This window comes from Simochromis diagramma, unplaced genomic scaffold (genome assembly GCF_900408965.1).
Source record: "Simochromis diagramma unplaced genomic scaffold, fSimDia1.1 OVJJ01000304.1, whole genome shotgun sequence".
In the NCBI taxonomy this organism is placed as follows: Eukaryota; Metazoa; Chordata; class Actinopteri; order Cichliformes; family Cichlidae; genus Simochromis; species Simochromis diagramma.
Genome location: NW_024387030.1, coordinates 4,577,981 through 4,593,397, shown reverse-complemented (window position 1 = coordinate 4,593,397; position 15,417 = coordinate 4,577,981). Strand labels below are relative to the sequence as shown.

The window sequence follows — 15,417 nt, the reverse complement described above, 5'->3', positions numbered from 1 at the left end:
ATGCTGTGCAGTCTTTTTGTTGTTCTTTTACCTTTGTGACAAACTGCTGCAGCGGTACAGAGAAAAAGAGAACCACAGGCCAACTTCCCTGATTCTAGACGTCATCAGCTCTTTTAAGACTGTGGTCACGACAACTTGACTCTTTCTCTCCTCAGGAGATTTGCCTTGACAACTAAGATCCCTGACACAAAGGGCTGTCACAAGTGCTGCATTGGTGAGTGGCTTTTCCCCTTTAAACCCTGCATATTAAACCGTGTCTGTATAAAAGTTGCATCATGGCCTCCTTTTTTTTGCCAAAACATTTTAGTTTTGTATGCTCTTCTGACTTTTTGTTCTGACCCACAGTGAGAAACCCGTATACTGGCCACAAGTACCTGTGTGGAGCGCTTCAGTCTGGGATTGTCCTTTTGCAGTGGTATGAGCCCATGCAGAGATTTATGCTCATCAAGGTCAGTTGGTTATTTTTCTCACAGCAGAAACATGAACATCTCTAATTAAGCCTCTGCTTTTCCAGTAAGGTTGTGCTTCATAACTTGCATGCATGTTTGATTTTACTCCTTTGCTCCACAGCTCATTGTGAAAGTGTCTCCATGAGCATAATTATATAAAACTGATGCTCTTGTACTTTAAACAGCGGAACACCGGTGATCATAGATAACATGTTGCTTCTCTCTTCCTGGCGCAGCACTTTGACTTCCCTCTTCCCAGCCCGCTAAAGGTGTTTGAGATGCTGGTGGTTCCAGAGCAGGAGTATCCTCTGGTGTGTGTTGCCATCAGCCAGGCCACAGAGCCGAGTCAGGTGGTCTGCTTTGAGACTATCAACCTCAACTCCTGCTCATCATGGTTCACAGAAATTGGACCAGGTAAGTCTAACATGTGCCTTGTTTTAAGAATTGTGGAAGAATTCAAGATGCTCGGATAAAAAAAATTGAAGAAAAACAAAAGCGTGTGTAGCATTAGTGAACTGATGGCATATCCAGTAGTGTTGCAAAATAAACTAAGTAATAGAAGAAAGAGTTGGAGAGCAGGACAGTTACTGAGCACTTCTCTCCCCACAGGTAATCAGCAGGTGGACGCAATCCATGTCACCCAGCTGGAGAGAGACACAGTGTTGGTGTGTTTGGACCGTAAGTGTCTGTACACTGTACACAAACTGTATCAACCAGCATTACTACTAGTAGCAGCATCCCTGCGGCACTTTTTCAAATTCGTGATCTGATTTCATTCAGATTGGCCTACTCGCTGAGGAGAATACACATATACATACAGCACAACAATAATTATATTTCTCTCCCCAGAAAATGTGAAGATCGTTAATCTCCTGGGCAGACTGAAATCCAACAAGAAGCTGGCTTCTGAGCTCAGCTTTGACTTCTGCATCGAAGCTGTTGGTGAGATTTCTGAAAGGCATCAGTGTTTAAAAGAAGTTTTGGTTCTGGAAAATGTTTCTTGTTAGTAAAAGATTAAATTTCTTAATTTTAAAGGAAGTGTTTTATAAACTCCAGTGCGAAACAGATTTATATTAATTTTTTGGACATTTTTATTGGACAGGGACAGTAGAGCACAGACAGGAAACCATTAATGACACACAGGAAATGGTCCAGGGCAGAGTCAAAGCCAGGGCCCCACTCGGCACTTAGGTCACCCAACCAACCGAGTGAGCTGTAAAGCAGCGCCCCAGTTATAAGCTCAGACTGAAGTTGTAAAAAAGGGCTGTGTAAATGTATTTCTGCTAATCAAGATGAAAGGCTTGATTAGTCTTGGGTAATGTTTGACCTGTTTGTGCACTAACACACAGTTTCCTCTGTATTGTAACAGTGTGCCTTCAGGACAGCGTTCTGGCCTTTTGGAAACATGGCATGCAAGGAAAGAGCTTCAAGTCCAATGAGGTAAAATATAGTCATTTTAATCACCCTGGGGAGAAAAATAAAACCTGCTCTTTTTTCTTTTTCTTTTTCTTTTTCTTGTGCTCTTAACAAGAACCGTGATATTTAAAATTTCACCATCATTTTCATGGTTCCTCAATAGGTGCCAGAGTGGAAACTGTGAATGCAGTATGCGTTAACATCCTTGACACAGGCTTGTGTGCTGTACACATGAACAAACACCTCTCTCTCCTGTCAACAAAGACCCGTAGTGTCTGTTTATGTGTGTGGCTACAAGCTGTAGGTGATCCCAGGAGATTAGCCCTCAGGTGGAGCAGACAGCGTGTCTTTGTGTTAGAGCGTGGTAATGAATTTGTCCACCTTTCCACGGAGGGATTCCAAGCTAACCTGATCACGAGATGCGCTCAGCGGTACAATAAAAGTTCAAGAGATCGCAGAGAGGTGAAGCATTCTGCTTAAATGAAAATTGATATGGCCTTAGGGGCTGCCCTTTTGAAAGCTGGCTGTGTGAGACATGGTCCAGCAGCACTCGAATGAAACAGAAGGTCTGTGCCCCGAGTCCGTGCCCGGCCCAGCTTGACAGATCGACCATAGCAAGGATTTTCGAAATGTCAGCAGTCATGCAAAATTCATGCTCAATCATAAGCGAAACCCGTCACACAACAGGGAGAAGCTGCTAAATAATTCAGCCTTTGTCTTGTTATGATTCCTGTGAAAAGCGAAGGCATTCAGAGGGGGGGGGCGCGTCTGGTGATCCGTGCTTTCCTCGGTGGGTGCATCTGTGAACACCCGAGACCTTGTTCTCGTTTAGACTTAAACAGATCAGATCTCTCCCAGGGCCAAGGTCTTACACCTAGCAGGTGTCACCCACTCACTGTCTCACATCTGTCAACAAGTTTTCATGACATGCCAGCATATGAGTGTTTTGAAGGGGCCCCTGTCCTTTACCCTGCATGGTGTCAGGCTACATATCGTGAGTAGAGGTAACAGTAAGCTCCAGGCTCATAGGTACACAGCAGAGATGGCACTGAGGGCTTGTTAAAAACATTAGATAGTCTGTTATAAAAGGGGAAGTCTGTGAATTCAAAATTTAAACACAGGAGATGGACTAATTTGGGAATTCTGCAGATCTTTTAATAGATGATAGTGAAATGAGAGAGGTGTGTTAATGAGAGAGGTGTGATGTAACACCACAGAGCCTTTCGTGTATGTCCCCATGCAGTTTAAGAAGCTTTATATTTTGTTATTCTTGTGTTACAGTGTATCTTCACTGCCAGCAGTACTTCTGATATACAGCCAGTTGTCACATGAAAGTGTGTGTGTGTTCTTTCTTTTGAAGGTGACCCAGGAGATTTCTGATCCAAGCAGAGTCTTCCGCCTCCTTGGATCTGACAGGTTGGTACAGATCCTTACACTTCAGATATGTCATCAGTAGAGGAAGTACAGCCACAGCCTACATTCCCTCCTCTTTTAAGCATCTCTGTTCTATTATTAATTGTTTTGTTTGTTTTTTGGTATTATTTTTTTGTTATAGCTATTTATTCATCCCATAATTCCCATGAAACCTGTCCCGCTAGTTTATGACCGTTATCCCTCAGGTGTGTTTTTCCATTACCTGAGAACCACCAAACAACCTCCTCACCCATAACGTTTTGAGCAGACAATTCTCATCTGTCACTGCACTCAGACATTTACTTTCAAGTGTGTTACTTTGGTTGTCCCTCATCAAATCGTCTTATTGATTTACTTTTAGGTAACACTGTAGTAAATTACGATTGCGCTCTCTGGGGTGACTGCTCTCAGCTGCAGATGAAGCAGGATGTGATTTTTAGACTCAGTCAAACAGAGCATGCTCAAACTGGAGGACGATCTCCCAGCAGCACCTCTCGTTGAGCGGTGACTCCTGATGGAGCCGCCCCGACTTGTGGCACCAGAGCGAGGCCACTCTCTGCTGCCCAGCCCGCCATGTTTTATTCACCGCCGCCTGGGCACTGCCAGCCTGGTTTGAGTGTCTCTCCGCGCCTCTGTAATTTCATCTGATGGAATGGGCAGTATAGACTGCAGCTTCTCCGCTCAGCTGTCACCGCCACAAGGCCGATGGCATCTGAAGATGCACCCACTGCCGTCCTGATCTGGCCGTCATCTGACTGTTGATTACTTAACATGCATGACTCTGCACACTGAAACCACGAACATTATGCAACACGTCGCTAATGTCAGTTTCAGTGCAGTTCAGCCTTTTTTCTTTTCTTTTTTTTTTTATCAGACTGTCAATAATCTGATCAAAGCTGTGGGTGAACGAAGTCGACCAGCTGTCTTCTCGTTGTTTCTCTGCATTTTTCAAACTGATCTTTGAGTGTTACACATAAAATATGCATAATTTTCATCACTAAAAACATCAATTTTACCCATTTTTATCAATTTAAAAAAACAATACAGTAACATAAGATTAATGCTTCAGTGGGGAATCTACATCTAGCTACACTATAACCCTTCTGAAATCTTACGGCATAATCTCATGTCCATCTCAGGTCAATGTAATTGTGATTTGCCTGATCAGCACAATCAATTCCTCCTGTGCTGTTTCGCCACAGTTTTTGATTTATTAGTGACAGAATAACGGTCACCCCCTTAATATGAGAAATAATAATCATAGCATTAAAGTAAGGACTCACAAATGTCAGCAAATTCCTGAAACGACATCAGGAAGTCAAGGAATGTAGAACTTCAGGAACAAACATGAATATGAAAAAGTCCCTGCATTTTATTTCTATCATGACTGACACCACATATAAAACACCAGGACACAACCCACGTGGTAATTAACACGTAATGCACCAGCATAAATGCTAGCAACGTCAACCACTTATGTAGGTTACGTTGTAGGCTTTATATAGATTCCCAACAAATGTAAATCAGGGCTTTAGACCTTTTTGATCAGATTATGTGTGGGGAAAACAACGAGTGATAAGAAGAATCTTCCAGGATTTTAGATGATGAGGGAATGAGGGTTTAGTTGAAACACATGGTTGTTGTCAGAGCTGTGTAGACGAGAGGAAGTGATCGAAGTGGAAAATCAAGAGAGCAGCAGGGATTTCCAGTAAAAGCAAAGCGAGTGGGGGAAAAATGGCTTCCTTGCATTAAATGACTGTTGTGTAAAGAAACAGGATATTATGTTTTTCTTACAAACTGCTGTTCCTGTGTTTCTGTTGCAGGGTGGTGGTCTTAGAGAGTCGACCGACCGACAACCCCACGGCCCTGAGCAACCTCTATATTTTAGCAGGTCACGAGAACAGTTACTGATCCTCAGCCAGTGACTCGCCAGGTCTTTGAAAAGTGGATAAGAGGCCTCACTTTTGGGAGAAAATGACACTCTTAGACCTGCGTTTCTCTTACGAGAATTGTCCGGTTTAAAAGCGTTTTTGGGAGCTTTTGTTACTGATCACGGGATCTGCAGGTCAGTAAAAGAGGAGCCTGGTCAGTTCGGATTCATACGTAGCCTTTCACCAGCAAGACGTTAACTGTAGCCTCCGTCATCTCAAACAATGCGAGGACTGTTACGAGCAGGAGGAGAAGCAGTAAAAAGCTTGAATAATCATCATTACTTAGCGTTTTCCTCACTTTCCTGTTCTGTGGACTGAGTTACAAACAAATTATCTAGCGGTATTATTACAAAAGTGCCATTAAAATTCACAAGAATTGTGATTGTATTAGGAAACCATGGGAGATTTGTTGTGTTATTGTCTGTCACTCATAATTACTGCCAGTGGCAAACCTTAGTAAGCTTGAGAGGAGATTTTACAAGCTCTGTAGTGAGAATAATAGATCAGTTGAAACAGAAACTCACAAGTGCTGTGGGTTATTTAAGCAATATTTATTAACCTCATCTTCCGTAAGAGGGTATGTTGGATTTATACACGGTGACGGAGCAGTCTGCTGTGTTAAAATTAACTACCTAAGCAGCTTTGGGTTATTTTTACTGCTCTGTAATATAGTTGCATCTCCTGCTCTGCTGCATTTTTTTTTTTTTTTTTTTTTAGAAATTGGATATACTGTACATGTTTTTGTTTTTATTTTTCTTTACCCCCCTCTTTTATAGACCTTTTACTTATCATTATTTGCACCATGTAAGCACTTTTGTACATTTTTATTTAAAATAAAAAGACAAAATGAGGGACTGCTAGGTTTTATTAACATCTCTGCATTCCCTTTGCTTAATGTGTACTGTTTTTATAATAAAAGCTGTTGTTAACATGAGAACGAGCTGTGGGTTATTCTTGTGTCCTGAGATAATCTCTTGTTAGGGAGAGCAGGTGATGGTGAGTTTTAGTTTCCATTATTCCTCTTTTTTTCGTTTTGCTTTCAATCTGATGTGACTCCCTGGGCTAATTGGTCGCAGTGAGACCAGACTAAATTTGCAACTCAGTGTTACGTACTGGATGATATCAGGCTGATGTGGTTTAAGGGTTTTTGATGGTCGGGTAAACATGGACTCAGATGTGTGAGAAAACAACCCTAAAATGTTTCCCATGTGTCAGTGGTTGAGCTCTCCTGTTAGACTGAAATGAGTCAGGCATGACGATAATGACGTTTGTAGGTAAACAGCCTGACAAAGGTAACTCTCTCAGGTGTGATAATCCACAGGAGTCCTGCTTTCCCTTTTCCTCTGGAGGTGCGGGGTGGAGTCAGCGGTTCCTATGGACACCAGGGTGGAAAAAAGCAGAAGTGTTAAGTTGTTGTTCAGGGAGACTTATTCAGTGTGGAGCACCGGAAGTCAGGTGATCTTACTTCCAAAATTAAACACGCAGCTGATTCATCAAAATAGGAGTTAAAGATTTGAGTTTGTTTTAAGATAAAATGCTTTTAATACTTAATTTTTAACAGGTGTGCAAGTGAAGCACAGTCAAGGGATATTAATGATGATAATGTTAAAGAAGTGACAGCATTAAAAATGAAGAGAAAAAATGCAGTTACAGTTGGGTCGCTTTATTTTGAAAAGCGCGACCGGATGTAGGTTTCATTTAACCACCTTTACGGATTAAAAACAGGAGCTCGCTGGAGCTGCAGGAGTAGTTGTTCTGTGATCGTCTACCTCGCAGGCTGATGGTGTTTGGAGGAAGAAGAGGGTCCTCCTGAATTTGGATTTCCTCCTAAAGAAACATCTGCGAGCATTTTACGGACAGTAAGTTTATAAATGTGATTTATTTTGGGTTATTCTACTTTAATGGTCAGGATTATTCGTCCATAGGCTTTACAGAAACACTTTATTTCCATGTTAAAATAAAGTAGCATGGGTATTTAAAAAAATAAATAAATAAATAAATAAATAGTTGCACCTTCTCGAGGCATCAATTTAGCAATTTTGGTTTTTTTGTTTCTAATAAATTATACAGTGTCCAGGCACTACAGAAGGCAGGTGTAAAGAGATGGGAAGTGCTGTATTTATCCATTATTTGGGAAATTATTTTGTTATAGCAGTTGAAGTAATGACGAATAGTTGATAATAATAACAATCATGTTATCTGACAGATGCCTCTATCAAAATATCCATGTTATCCATGATCAATAGAAGTTTGTTCAGCGACTTGCTCTCCACCACAGCTTCAAAGGTGCTTCCAGTTTGCAGCCAATCACAGAGCCAGCCTCTTTTCATGAGATTATTCAGTCAGCTGTAGCTGTGCTTGCTACAACTGACTGATAAATAGGATCTTCATCTTCCTCAGGAAATAGACCCTGTTCACACCCTTCTTGAATACAGCCTCTGTGTTGGTCTTCTAGTTCAGTCTGCTGTCTGATGATGGGACTCCCAGGTGCTTGCACTCCTCCACCACATCAACTTACTGTCCCAGGATAGATATAGCTAGTGTGGCAATCCTTTTTCTTCTGAAGTTGATCATATCTGTCATCATCTTATTCCCATTCAGAAGCAGATGATTCTCACTAAAGGCCCCTCACTACTACATCCATCCACTGCAGAGTATTTGTGTAGGTTGCACGGAGCTGCACAGAAGGACTGAGGTGCAAATAAATTAAAGATAATCTCCCGATTTGTGGCTCAGGATGTAAATGCACACAAAAAGATAATAATTAAGATGTCATTTGTGTGTATACATGAAGTCAGCAAGTGATGTAATAATGTGTGGCCATTCCAAGTGGACATTTCTGTACTTCTTTTCTCATAAATATTAAATTATGTTTGCTTACTTCAGGAGTCACCTTTCATTCAGATATCTGGACCATAATAACAGCTTTTAATCATAAATATCAGGTGTTATACTTAGAGGTTATATTTTAATCAGAGGTGGTATTTCCCCCTTTGAAATGCATTCAAATTTTTCAGTGCAGCACTTTGATATTCTCCTCACCATGTTATTAGTCTTATCTTTGTGTCCCCCTCAGGGAAATGACCGAATATACTTTGCATTGCAAATGTTTTTGTTACGCAATCTGCTGGGAGATGGGTGTAACGTTCCCTCTTTGTGCAGGGCCATTTAGGAAGTTACCCTAACATTTTCATCCCTGTAAAACGAGCTTGCATGCAGGCATGCTTTTGACGGGTCAAAAGTTGCTCATACTTTTTATTGCTGCAAAAGCATGTTTGTTTGTTTTTAAAAAAGCTAATTTTTGCAGCTTGGCTTGTGTAGACCATTCATAAAAGCAGTAGATTATCAAGTAAAGCCCCCTTCTTCCTTTCTTTTCCTCTTTGTCTGTTTTCAGGCTGCCACTGCTGCTTGTAAAGTTTTTGTTTTGTCTCCTTTCAGAGGAGCACTGCTTCCTCCTCAGTATGGAGAAGTACGAGAAGATTGGGAAGATTGGAGAGGGCTCGTACGGAGTCGTCTTCAAGTGCAGAAACAAAGACACGGGCCAGATCGTCGCCATCAAGAAGTTTGTCGAGTCAGAGGATAATCCCATCATTAAAAAAATTGCACTGAGGGAGATCAGGATGCTCAAGGTAAAGACGCAGCCTGTCTGTCAGAAGCTTGCAAATTAGTACAGAAGTTGTGAGAGAAAAACATCAAAATGATAAATGAATAAAAGAGGCATGTAATACTAAAGTCTGCTTTACAAAACTGGTTTTCTTAATGCAGAGTTGCAAGATAAAATTATGTGACTAAGAACGAAATATATGACTTACGAAGTTACATTTATCAAATAAAAAACTCATCAGGATAAAATTATTAGCAGGAAGCGTAAAACATTCACATTTTTTTACTTAACAAATCAAGTTTTTATCATAACTCTCAGCCAAACTGTTGTTTTGAAACTTTAACTCAGTCTTTAGAGGATTTAAATCTTGTTTTTAATGCAAGGAAATGTAAAGCATTCCTCCTCCTGTGCAGCCAGCGGGAGGGACACGGTGCAATTAATTCTGCAGACAGAGGGGAAACACTTCGCTTTCAAACCAGCAAACTTGAGAAAAGGTTTAGAGGGCTGTAATCAAATGAAGGCAAAACCCTGCAGGGTCAGAGCTGACTCCAGTATTTCAGCTGCAGTGTGAAATGTCTGTGAACATTGAGTTATCTTTTAAAAAAGCCTCTGGCACGAGTTGAATATCTTTCTTAGGCTGTAAATTGGAAGCTTAGGCTCAGTTGTGGTCAAGTCATGTGTTTTGTTAACGATGTACATATTTATCAAAGATGTACCGATGCGTTTGTTGGTGGTTTAATTAGTCATGCAGTGGGTGGGAGCGCTGGAGGCCTGCTGGACATCAGGAGCTCGTAAATAGGACAGGTTGTCAGGGGCAACAGCATGTTTATTACCCTCTCTTAACAGTTTAGTGTGTTTGAGATACAGACAGAGACTGATGAGCCACTCCTCTGTGCAGCAGATTCTGCTTGTAATGTCTGTTTGGGATTTCTGTTTTCTGTCTGTGCAGCAACTGAAACACTCCAACCTGGTGAATCTGATCGAAGTGTTTCGACGCAAACGGAAGCTTCACCTGGTCTTCGAGTACTGCGATCACACCGTCCTCAACGAGCTGGACCGCCATCCCAGAGGGTGGGTGTGTCTCCCCACAAAACCTCCCTGAAAGAAAGAGATGCATGCATTTACTTGGTAGTTGCTTTGTAACTGCACATGTTTAAAGAACAGCATTGCAAACACCTGGCTTTCGGCTATCTCCAAACTTCATTTATATAGCATGTATGCCGCTTTGTCCAGCTCTGATGGGCACAACGCTCATCTCCTGGGAGACTGACTGGCTTTCTGTGGTATGCTTACAGTGATGCCCTCCCAGAATGCTTTGCTGGAAGGGAGCCACATTTTATAGGGAGTGTTTTGGCTCTCCAGTCCCCCCGCCCTCCTCTAGTCCTGGCCTATAGCCTGCAGGCCACAGACGGGTTCAAAAGAAGAGACAACAAAATAGAGAGAAAGGGGCTGAGATTGTTATAAATCGCCAGTCACAAGGCTCGAATTAGCCATTTCCCCAGCAACACTGGTAGATAGCGGCCCCTTGACCAACAAAGCCTCAGTTGTTGAACATTGCGCCTCAAGAAAGAAATGGCTGGGCCCTTACTGACTGTCATCTTCAGCCACAGAGCGGCAAAAGAAAACTAGAAATGAAACAAAACGGAGCAGAAAACAGAACAAATGTATTTTTTTGTGTTTTGCTAAATGAACCGTAACAAGCTACGCGACTTCTATTCCAAGCTCTGCAGATATATGGACTAAAGTCCCATTGTCTGCATTTACAGACATTTGTGAAAAAATGGGTCGTTCTAAAGAGCTCCCTGAATTCCTCCCAAAACTGTCTCACAAACCATTATTTTATTGAATCACAACATTATGGTCTTACTGACCTTCATCGGGTACAAAAAGCAAGTCAGTTTGTGAAATTTCTTTCCTCGTAGATATTCCAAGATTCCACAAAGTGCTTGGAATCCACAGCAACTCGGCTGCAAAGTGTCAGATCACGCAAAGTTACAGAGGAGTGTCGCTGAATGCATGAAGGATGCTAACATTCTTCTTATTCACTAACTGCAAAGCTCCAAACCTTCTGTGGCATTAACATCAGCACAAAAGCTGTGTGCCGGGAGCTTCGTGACATGGGTTTCCATGACCCAGCAGCTCCCGTAGGCATAAAGTGTAGGTAGCCTTTTATCCATATACTGTATGACTGGCCTCTTTAGCAGCACCACTCCAGGGATGTCTGTTCGCTGGTCAGTCTACCACAGGGGTGCCCAATCCCAGTCCTTGAGAGCTACTGTCCTGCAGCTTTTAGATGCACCTTGTTCCGACACACCTGAATCAAATGAATGGCTTGTTATCAGGCCTTTGCCAAACTTGATGGCATGCTGAAGAGGTAATCAAACCATTTGATTCCGCTGCGTTGGAGTAGAGATGCATCTAAAAGCTGCAGGACGGTAGCTCTCAAGGACTGGGATTGGGCACCCCTGGTCTACCACCTTCACACCCCACCTCATCAATGACTTTACGGACCACACTGAAAGTTTTGCACAGACATTGATGACCCCCAGAGCATGCATCTTACAGATTTTACTGATCCCAGACTTTTTTTTTTTTTTTTTACCAAACCAGGGGTTTTATATTTTTGTTCACCACCACACAGACCCAAAACAATATAACGATACAAAATATAAACAATATAAATACTAAATCTAGTAAACATGGCAGAAATCTTAATGTCTGTTTTTTTGGCATCACTTGGGCTTGTTGATAGTGTATCAGGAAGCTTGTTCCCTCCAATAAAAGGCCTTACATTAAGAAAGGCAGGCAAGCGTGAAGCTCCAAGCTCAGTCTTTGACAATGTCATCACGTATTTGGAAATTTTCCAGTAAACCCCATTTTGTTCTAAGAATCTTTTCCAAGATCAACAAATACCCTTCAAGCTCGAATAAGTTTCTGTCTATCAGTTAACTGATTTCCTCCTTGTCCTACAGCGTCCCAGAGCATCTTGTTAAAAGTATAACCTGGCAGACGCTTCAGGCCGTCAACTTCTGCCACAAACAGAATGTAAGTGACGTCACGCTCGCTTCTCCCACCTGACTCCTCACGTAGCGTATTTCCCAGTTGTCAAACCTTCCCCTCTGCTTTGTTTTTCAATTCCTTACTACCCTCCTCCCTCCTCCACCACCCAACAAACACTCTGCTTTATGGCTCTTTTTTTTTTTTACAAGAATTCCTTTCCCGTGGCTGACCAGCAGTTAATGTATCACCAAGACACAACAAACGCTAGAACGGCCCCCGTATAACAATGTGGCTTGAAGTCTACAATCTCTTTCTACTCCCATCAGAAAGCATGTGGTTAAGTTCATAGAGTGGTGTAACTCTACTGTACTGTCTCTGCAGTGCATCCACAGAGACGTCAAGCCGGAGAATATTCTCATCACCAAGCATCAAGTCATCAAACTCTGCGACTTTGGCTTTGCCAGGATACTCAGTAAGTTCATCAGCAGCTGCAACAGTGTTGACAGTGCCCCTTAGTGGTCACTGTTACCATTACAAGTGCATATTCATATTTACAACTTAATGAATGTTACCCTAAACTTGGTTAAGTATTTGCTGGATAGTTTCAGTGCTTCAGATTCACATAGAAGAGTTCAAGGCTTGTTACTAATATTTGTTTTAATCCCTCATTCAGAAATGATTCCCTGAAAACCAACAGAAATCCCCAACAACAAACTTAAGATATTCAGTTCAGTGTCACACAATAAAAAAGAGCAAAGTGTCTCTTTCTGGGTTAAATTTTGACAACATTCGCTTTATTGAATTACAGGAAAACGGCTAAATGATGTTTGCAGCTCTGGGATTACTCACTGAATGAGTCTTTGCAGAAACTATGCGTGTTTTCACTGATAGTTGAAATGATGTTGGATTTTGTGCATTTCTGTGTTTGGCAGCTGGTCCGTGTGACTACTACACCGACTACGTTGCGACCCGCTGGTATCGCGCCCCTGAACTGCTGGTGGGAGACACTCAGTACGGCCCCCCGGTGGACGTGTGGGCAATCGGTTGCCTGTTTGCTGAGCTCCTCTCGGGGACGCCTCTGTGGCCCGGGAAGTCGGACATGGACCAGCTGTACCTGATCATAAAGACCCTCGGTAAGATCAGCCTCCTGCGTAAAATGCCTTTACATTTTCGGAGAAACAATATCTTATAGCGATTTTTTTCCCTAATTTTATCGGTGAGGTATAATGCGTTATACTCGCTATTCGCTGTGTGATTATGTTCCAGGAGATCTGATTCCTCGACACCAGCAGGTCTTCAGCAACAACCAGTTCTTCTGTGGAGTATCCATTCCAGAGCCACAACAGATGGTGACGATGAGTTTTGCTTCCTTCATTTCAGTCAGAAAAGGCCGAATAAAGATCATTTCACTGAAATAATAAATGAACAAAAAGAAATATCTAAACTTGTGACTGTCTTTTCAAAAAGTCCTTTTGCTCTTCGGTTTCTGCAGGAATCTTTGGAGCAAAAGTATCCAAACCTCTCACATCAAACTCTGAGCCTGATGAAGGTGAAGTTGTTTTTATTTTAATGTTTGCAGTTCTTCCTGCTGCTGTTTTACAAAACTGACAAATTCTGGTGCTCTGTCCACACGTGATGGTGCAGGGCTGTCTGCGGATGGACCCGTCTGAGCGGCTGACCTGTGAGCAGCTCCTCCAGCATCCGTACTTCGACAGCCTGAGAGAAAGAAACGAGAGCACATCTCGACAGCAGGACCGCTCCGGCAACAAAAGGACACGTTTACCACGCAGACACGTTCCCCCCGGGGTGAGCAGCCTTCTGTTCCAATGATAAAGATGACGTACCATATTTGGGATAACTGGTGCCAAACTGGTTGTGTTTTAACTTGAATACAGAATTTTCAGTGGTTATATCGGCTCATACTATTAAAACGAGCACTTAAAAGTTACAAATCAAAAACTACTTCTTATATGTTATTAATAGATGACTACTTATACCACTTATACTACTTATTATATATCAGGATATAATAAAAGATAATCAGGTCCCGAGGTCTGAAATTTAGGTAAATACAACATTGATGAACTACAAAACATAACATGGCAGTTTGTCCCGAAAGAACATCTGCAATCGCCACAATTCAACTTTATTCTCAAAATGATCAATATTTTTGTTCTTAATTTGTCCCCAATACTCCATCATAGAGGGTAAGTAGCAGTCAAGTGTTGCTAATAAAATGCACTTATCTAATGATCATCAACGAGGGTCACCGACTCCATAAAAGCAGAGGTTTTTGGCAGTTTGCAGGACTGTAGCATGCAGGTGTGTGTTAACACAAAACCAAAATGTTCCCAGAAGTGGACATCCCAGCAAAGATCAAATCATGCAATGCTCAGAGAAACTAAAAAACAAAACAAGAGCTACATCTCAGTTAGCATGTTGAATGTGAAAAAGACTGAACAAGTGTGGCTTGTTTGGAAGGAAAGCCTCTTCTCTCTAAAAAGGACATGTTAGCACAGCTTCAGCTTCCAACGTTGCAACTAAACAGATGACAAGATTTCTAGAACAATACCATTTGGACAAATCAGACCAAAGTTCCACTTTGTTTGGCCACCACATTTGGTAAAAACCAAACACAGTGTGTCAGTAAAACACCTCACACCAACAGTCGGGCACGGTGGTGGAGGAGTGAAGATCTGGGTTTGTTTTGCACTCGAAGAACCTTACAGCTATAGAGTCGACCGTGAACTCTGTTTTCCGGGGTTTTCTAGAATTAAATGCGAGGCCATCTGTCCGACTGGTCAAACCGGTCATGCAACAGGACAATGATCATAATCACGGCAGCAAATCCACAACAGACTCTCTGAAAAAGAGACCCAGTCAGAGTCCAAACCTCAGGTTGGTCAAAATGCCGTGTTGGGACCTTAAGAGAGCTGTGCATAAACAGCATTTATAAATGAACATCTAGAACAACCATACAGTGCAATAAATGAATGAAACAAGTTGCAACAAGTATTTAAAGAAACCACTCGAGCTGCAGGAAATCCACGTCTTCAACACACATCCCAACTATCTCATGCAGAGGAACTACAGATAATTCATTTGATTCATGTAAAACTCATCGATCTTTAAAAAAATGCCCTTGTAAACTTGTTTTGACTGATTTTTGTGCTCTACAGTATTTGCCACAGTTGACCAGCAGCAGCTTCTTTCCAGCTCTGGACAATAAGAGGTATTACAACAACCTGCGCAAATTCAACTATCACCTCCCGAACATCTAATCCCGCTGGTCCTGATCAGAGTCCAACCACCACCAAGAGCTCAGTAACGTGACGCATACTCCAGTAGCACTTTTTAAACACATTTAATGAAGCTCCAACCACTTTTTATGAGGTGTATCACATGAGGTGTCTCTAGTATCTCTCTCGTTGATGTCAGTCTATGCACTATTCCCAGCAGGTCATGTTGGTTTATGTATGTCGCCGTCGTTTCAGGCTGATTTTGTATAGAGACAAGAAGCAGTGAGCTGCTCCGCTCATAGCTGCACAGTAGACTGAAGGAAAAACTCCAATGTACTGCCTTGCCTGGTTTGCCAAATGTATTT

The 15,417-nt window shown here is 42.0% G+C and overlaps 2 protein-coding genes and 1 long non-coding RNA gene across 3 annotated transcripts in view; 2 read left to right on the top strand and 1 right to left on the bottom strand.

Moving 5' to 3' along the window:
- The window catches only part of map4k5 (mitogen-activated protein kinase kinase kinase kinase 5), a 28,072-nt gene extending 21,923 nt beyond the window's left edge, over nucleotides 1–6,149 (top strand). Inside the window, 8 exon segments of the mRNA XM_040042601.1 lie at nucleotides 156–214; nucleotides 346–449; nucleotides 686–863; nucleotides 1,059–1,127; nucleotides 1,299–1,391; nucleotides 1,819–1,889; nucleotides 3,226–3,281; nucleotides 5,102–6,149. Of these exon segments, the coding sequence (XP_039898535.1) occupies nucleotides 156–214; nucleotides 346–449; nucleotides 686–863; nucleotides 1,059–1,127; nucleotides 1,299–1,391; nucleotides 1,819–1,889; nucleotides 3,226–3,281; nucleotides 5,102–5,189 (718 nt within the window). The 3' untranslated portion in view covers nucleotides 5,190–6,149.
- On the bottom strand, nucleotides 5,874–11,132 carry LOC120740329. The gene is made up of 3 exons (XR_005697352.1): nucleotides 10,685–11,132; nucleotides 9,826–9,911; nucleotides 5,874–6,581 (listed from the first exon to the last, which is right to left on the bottom strand). It is a non-coding gene; the product is annotated as an uncharacterized LOC120740329 (long non-coding RNA).
- cdkl1 (cyclin-dependent kinase-like 1 (CDC2-related kinase)) lies at nucleotides 6,580–15,382 on the top strand. The gene is made up of 10 exons (XM_040042603.1): nucleotides 6,580–7,068; nucleotides 8,648–8,838; nucleotides 9,763–9,884; nucleotides 11,786–11,858; nucleotides 12,195–12,285; nucleotides 12,746–12,946; nucleotides 13,080–13,162; nucleotides 13,306–13,362; nucleotides 13,458–13,619; nucleotides 14,993–15,382. The coding sequence occupies exons 2-10, from the start codon at nucleotides 8,671–8,673 to the stop codon at nucleotides 15,092–15,094; spliced, it is 1,059 nt and encodes a 352-aa protein (XP_039898537.1). The 5' UTR covers nucleotides 6,580–7,068; nucleotides 8,648–8,670; the 3' UTR covers nucleotides 15,095–15,382.
- The last annotated feature ends 35 nt before the right edge of the window (nucleotides 15,383–15,417 follow it).

Excerpts from the sequence above, each read along its gene's own strand:
- cdkl1 (XM_040042603.1), top strand. The coding sequence starts at position 8,671 with ATGGAGAAGTACGAGAAGATTGGGAAGATTGGAGAGGGCTCGTACGGA. Across the intron at positions 13,363-13,457 it reads AAACTCTGAGCCTGATGAAG|GGCTGTCTGCGGATGGACCC; the intron begins GTGAAGTTGTTT and ends GTGATGGTGCAG. Across the intron at positions 13,620-14,992 it reads GCAGACACGTTCCCCCCGGG|TATTTGCCACAGTTGACCAG; the intron begins GTGAGCAGCCTT and ends TGTGCTCTACAG.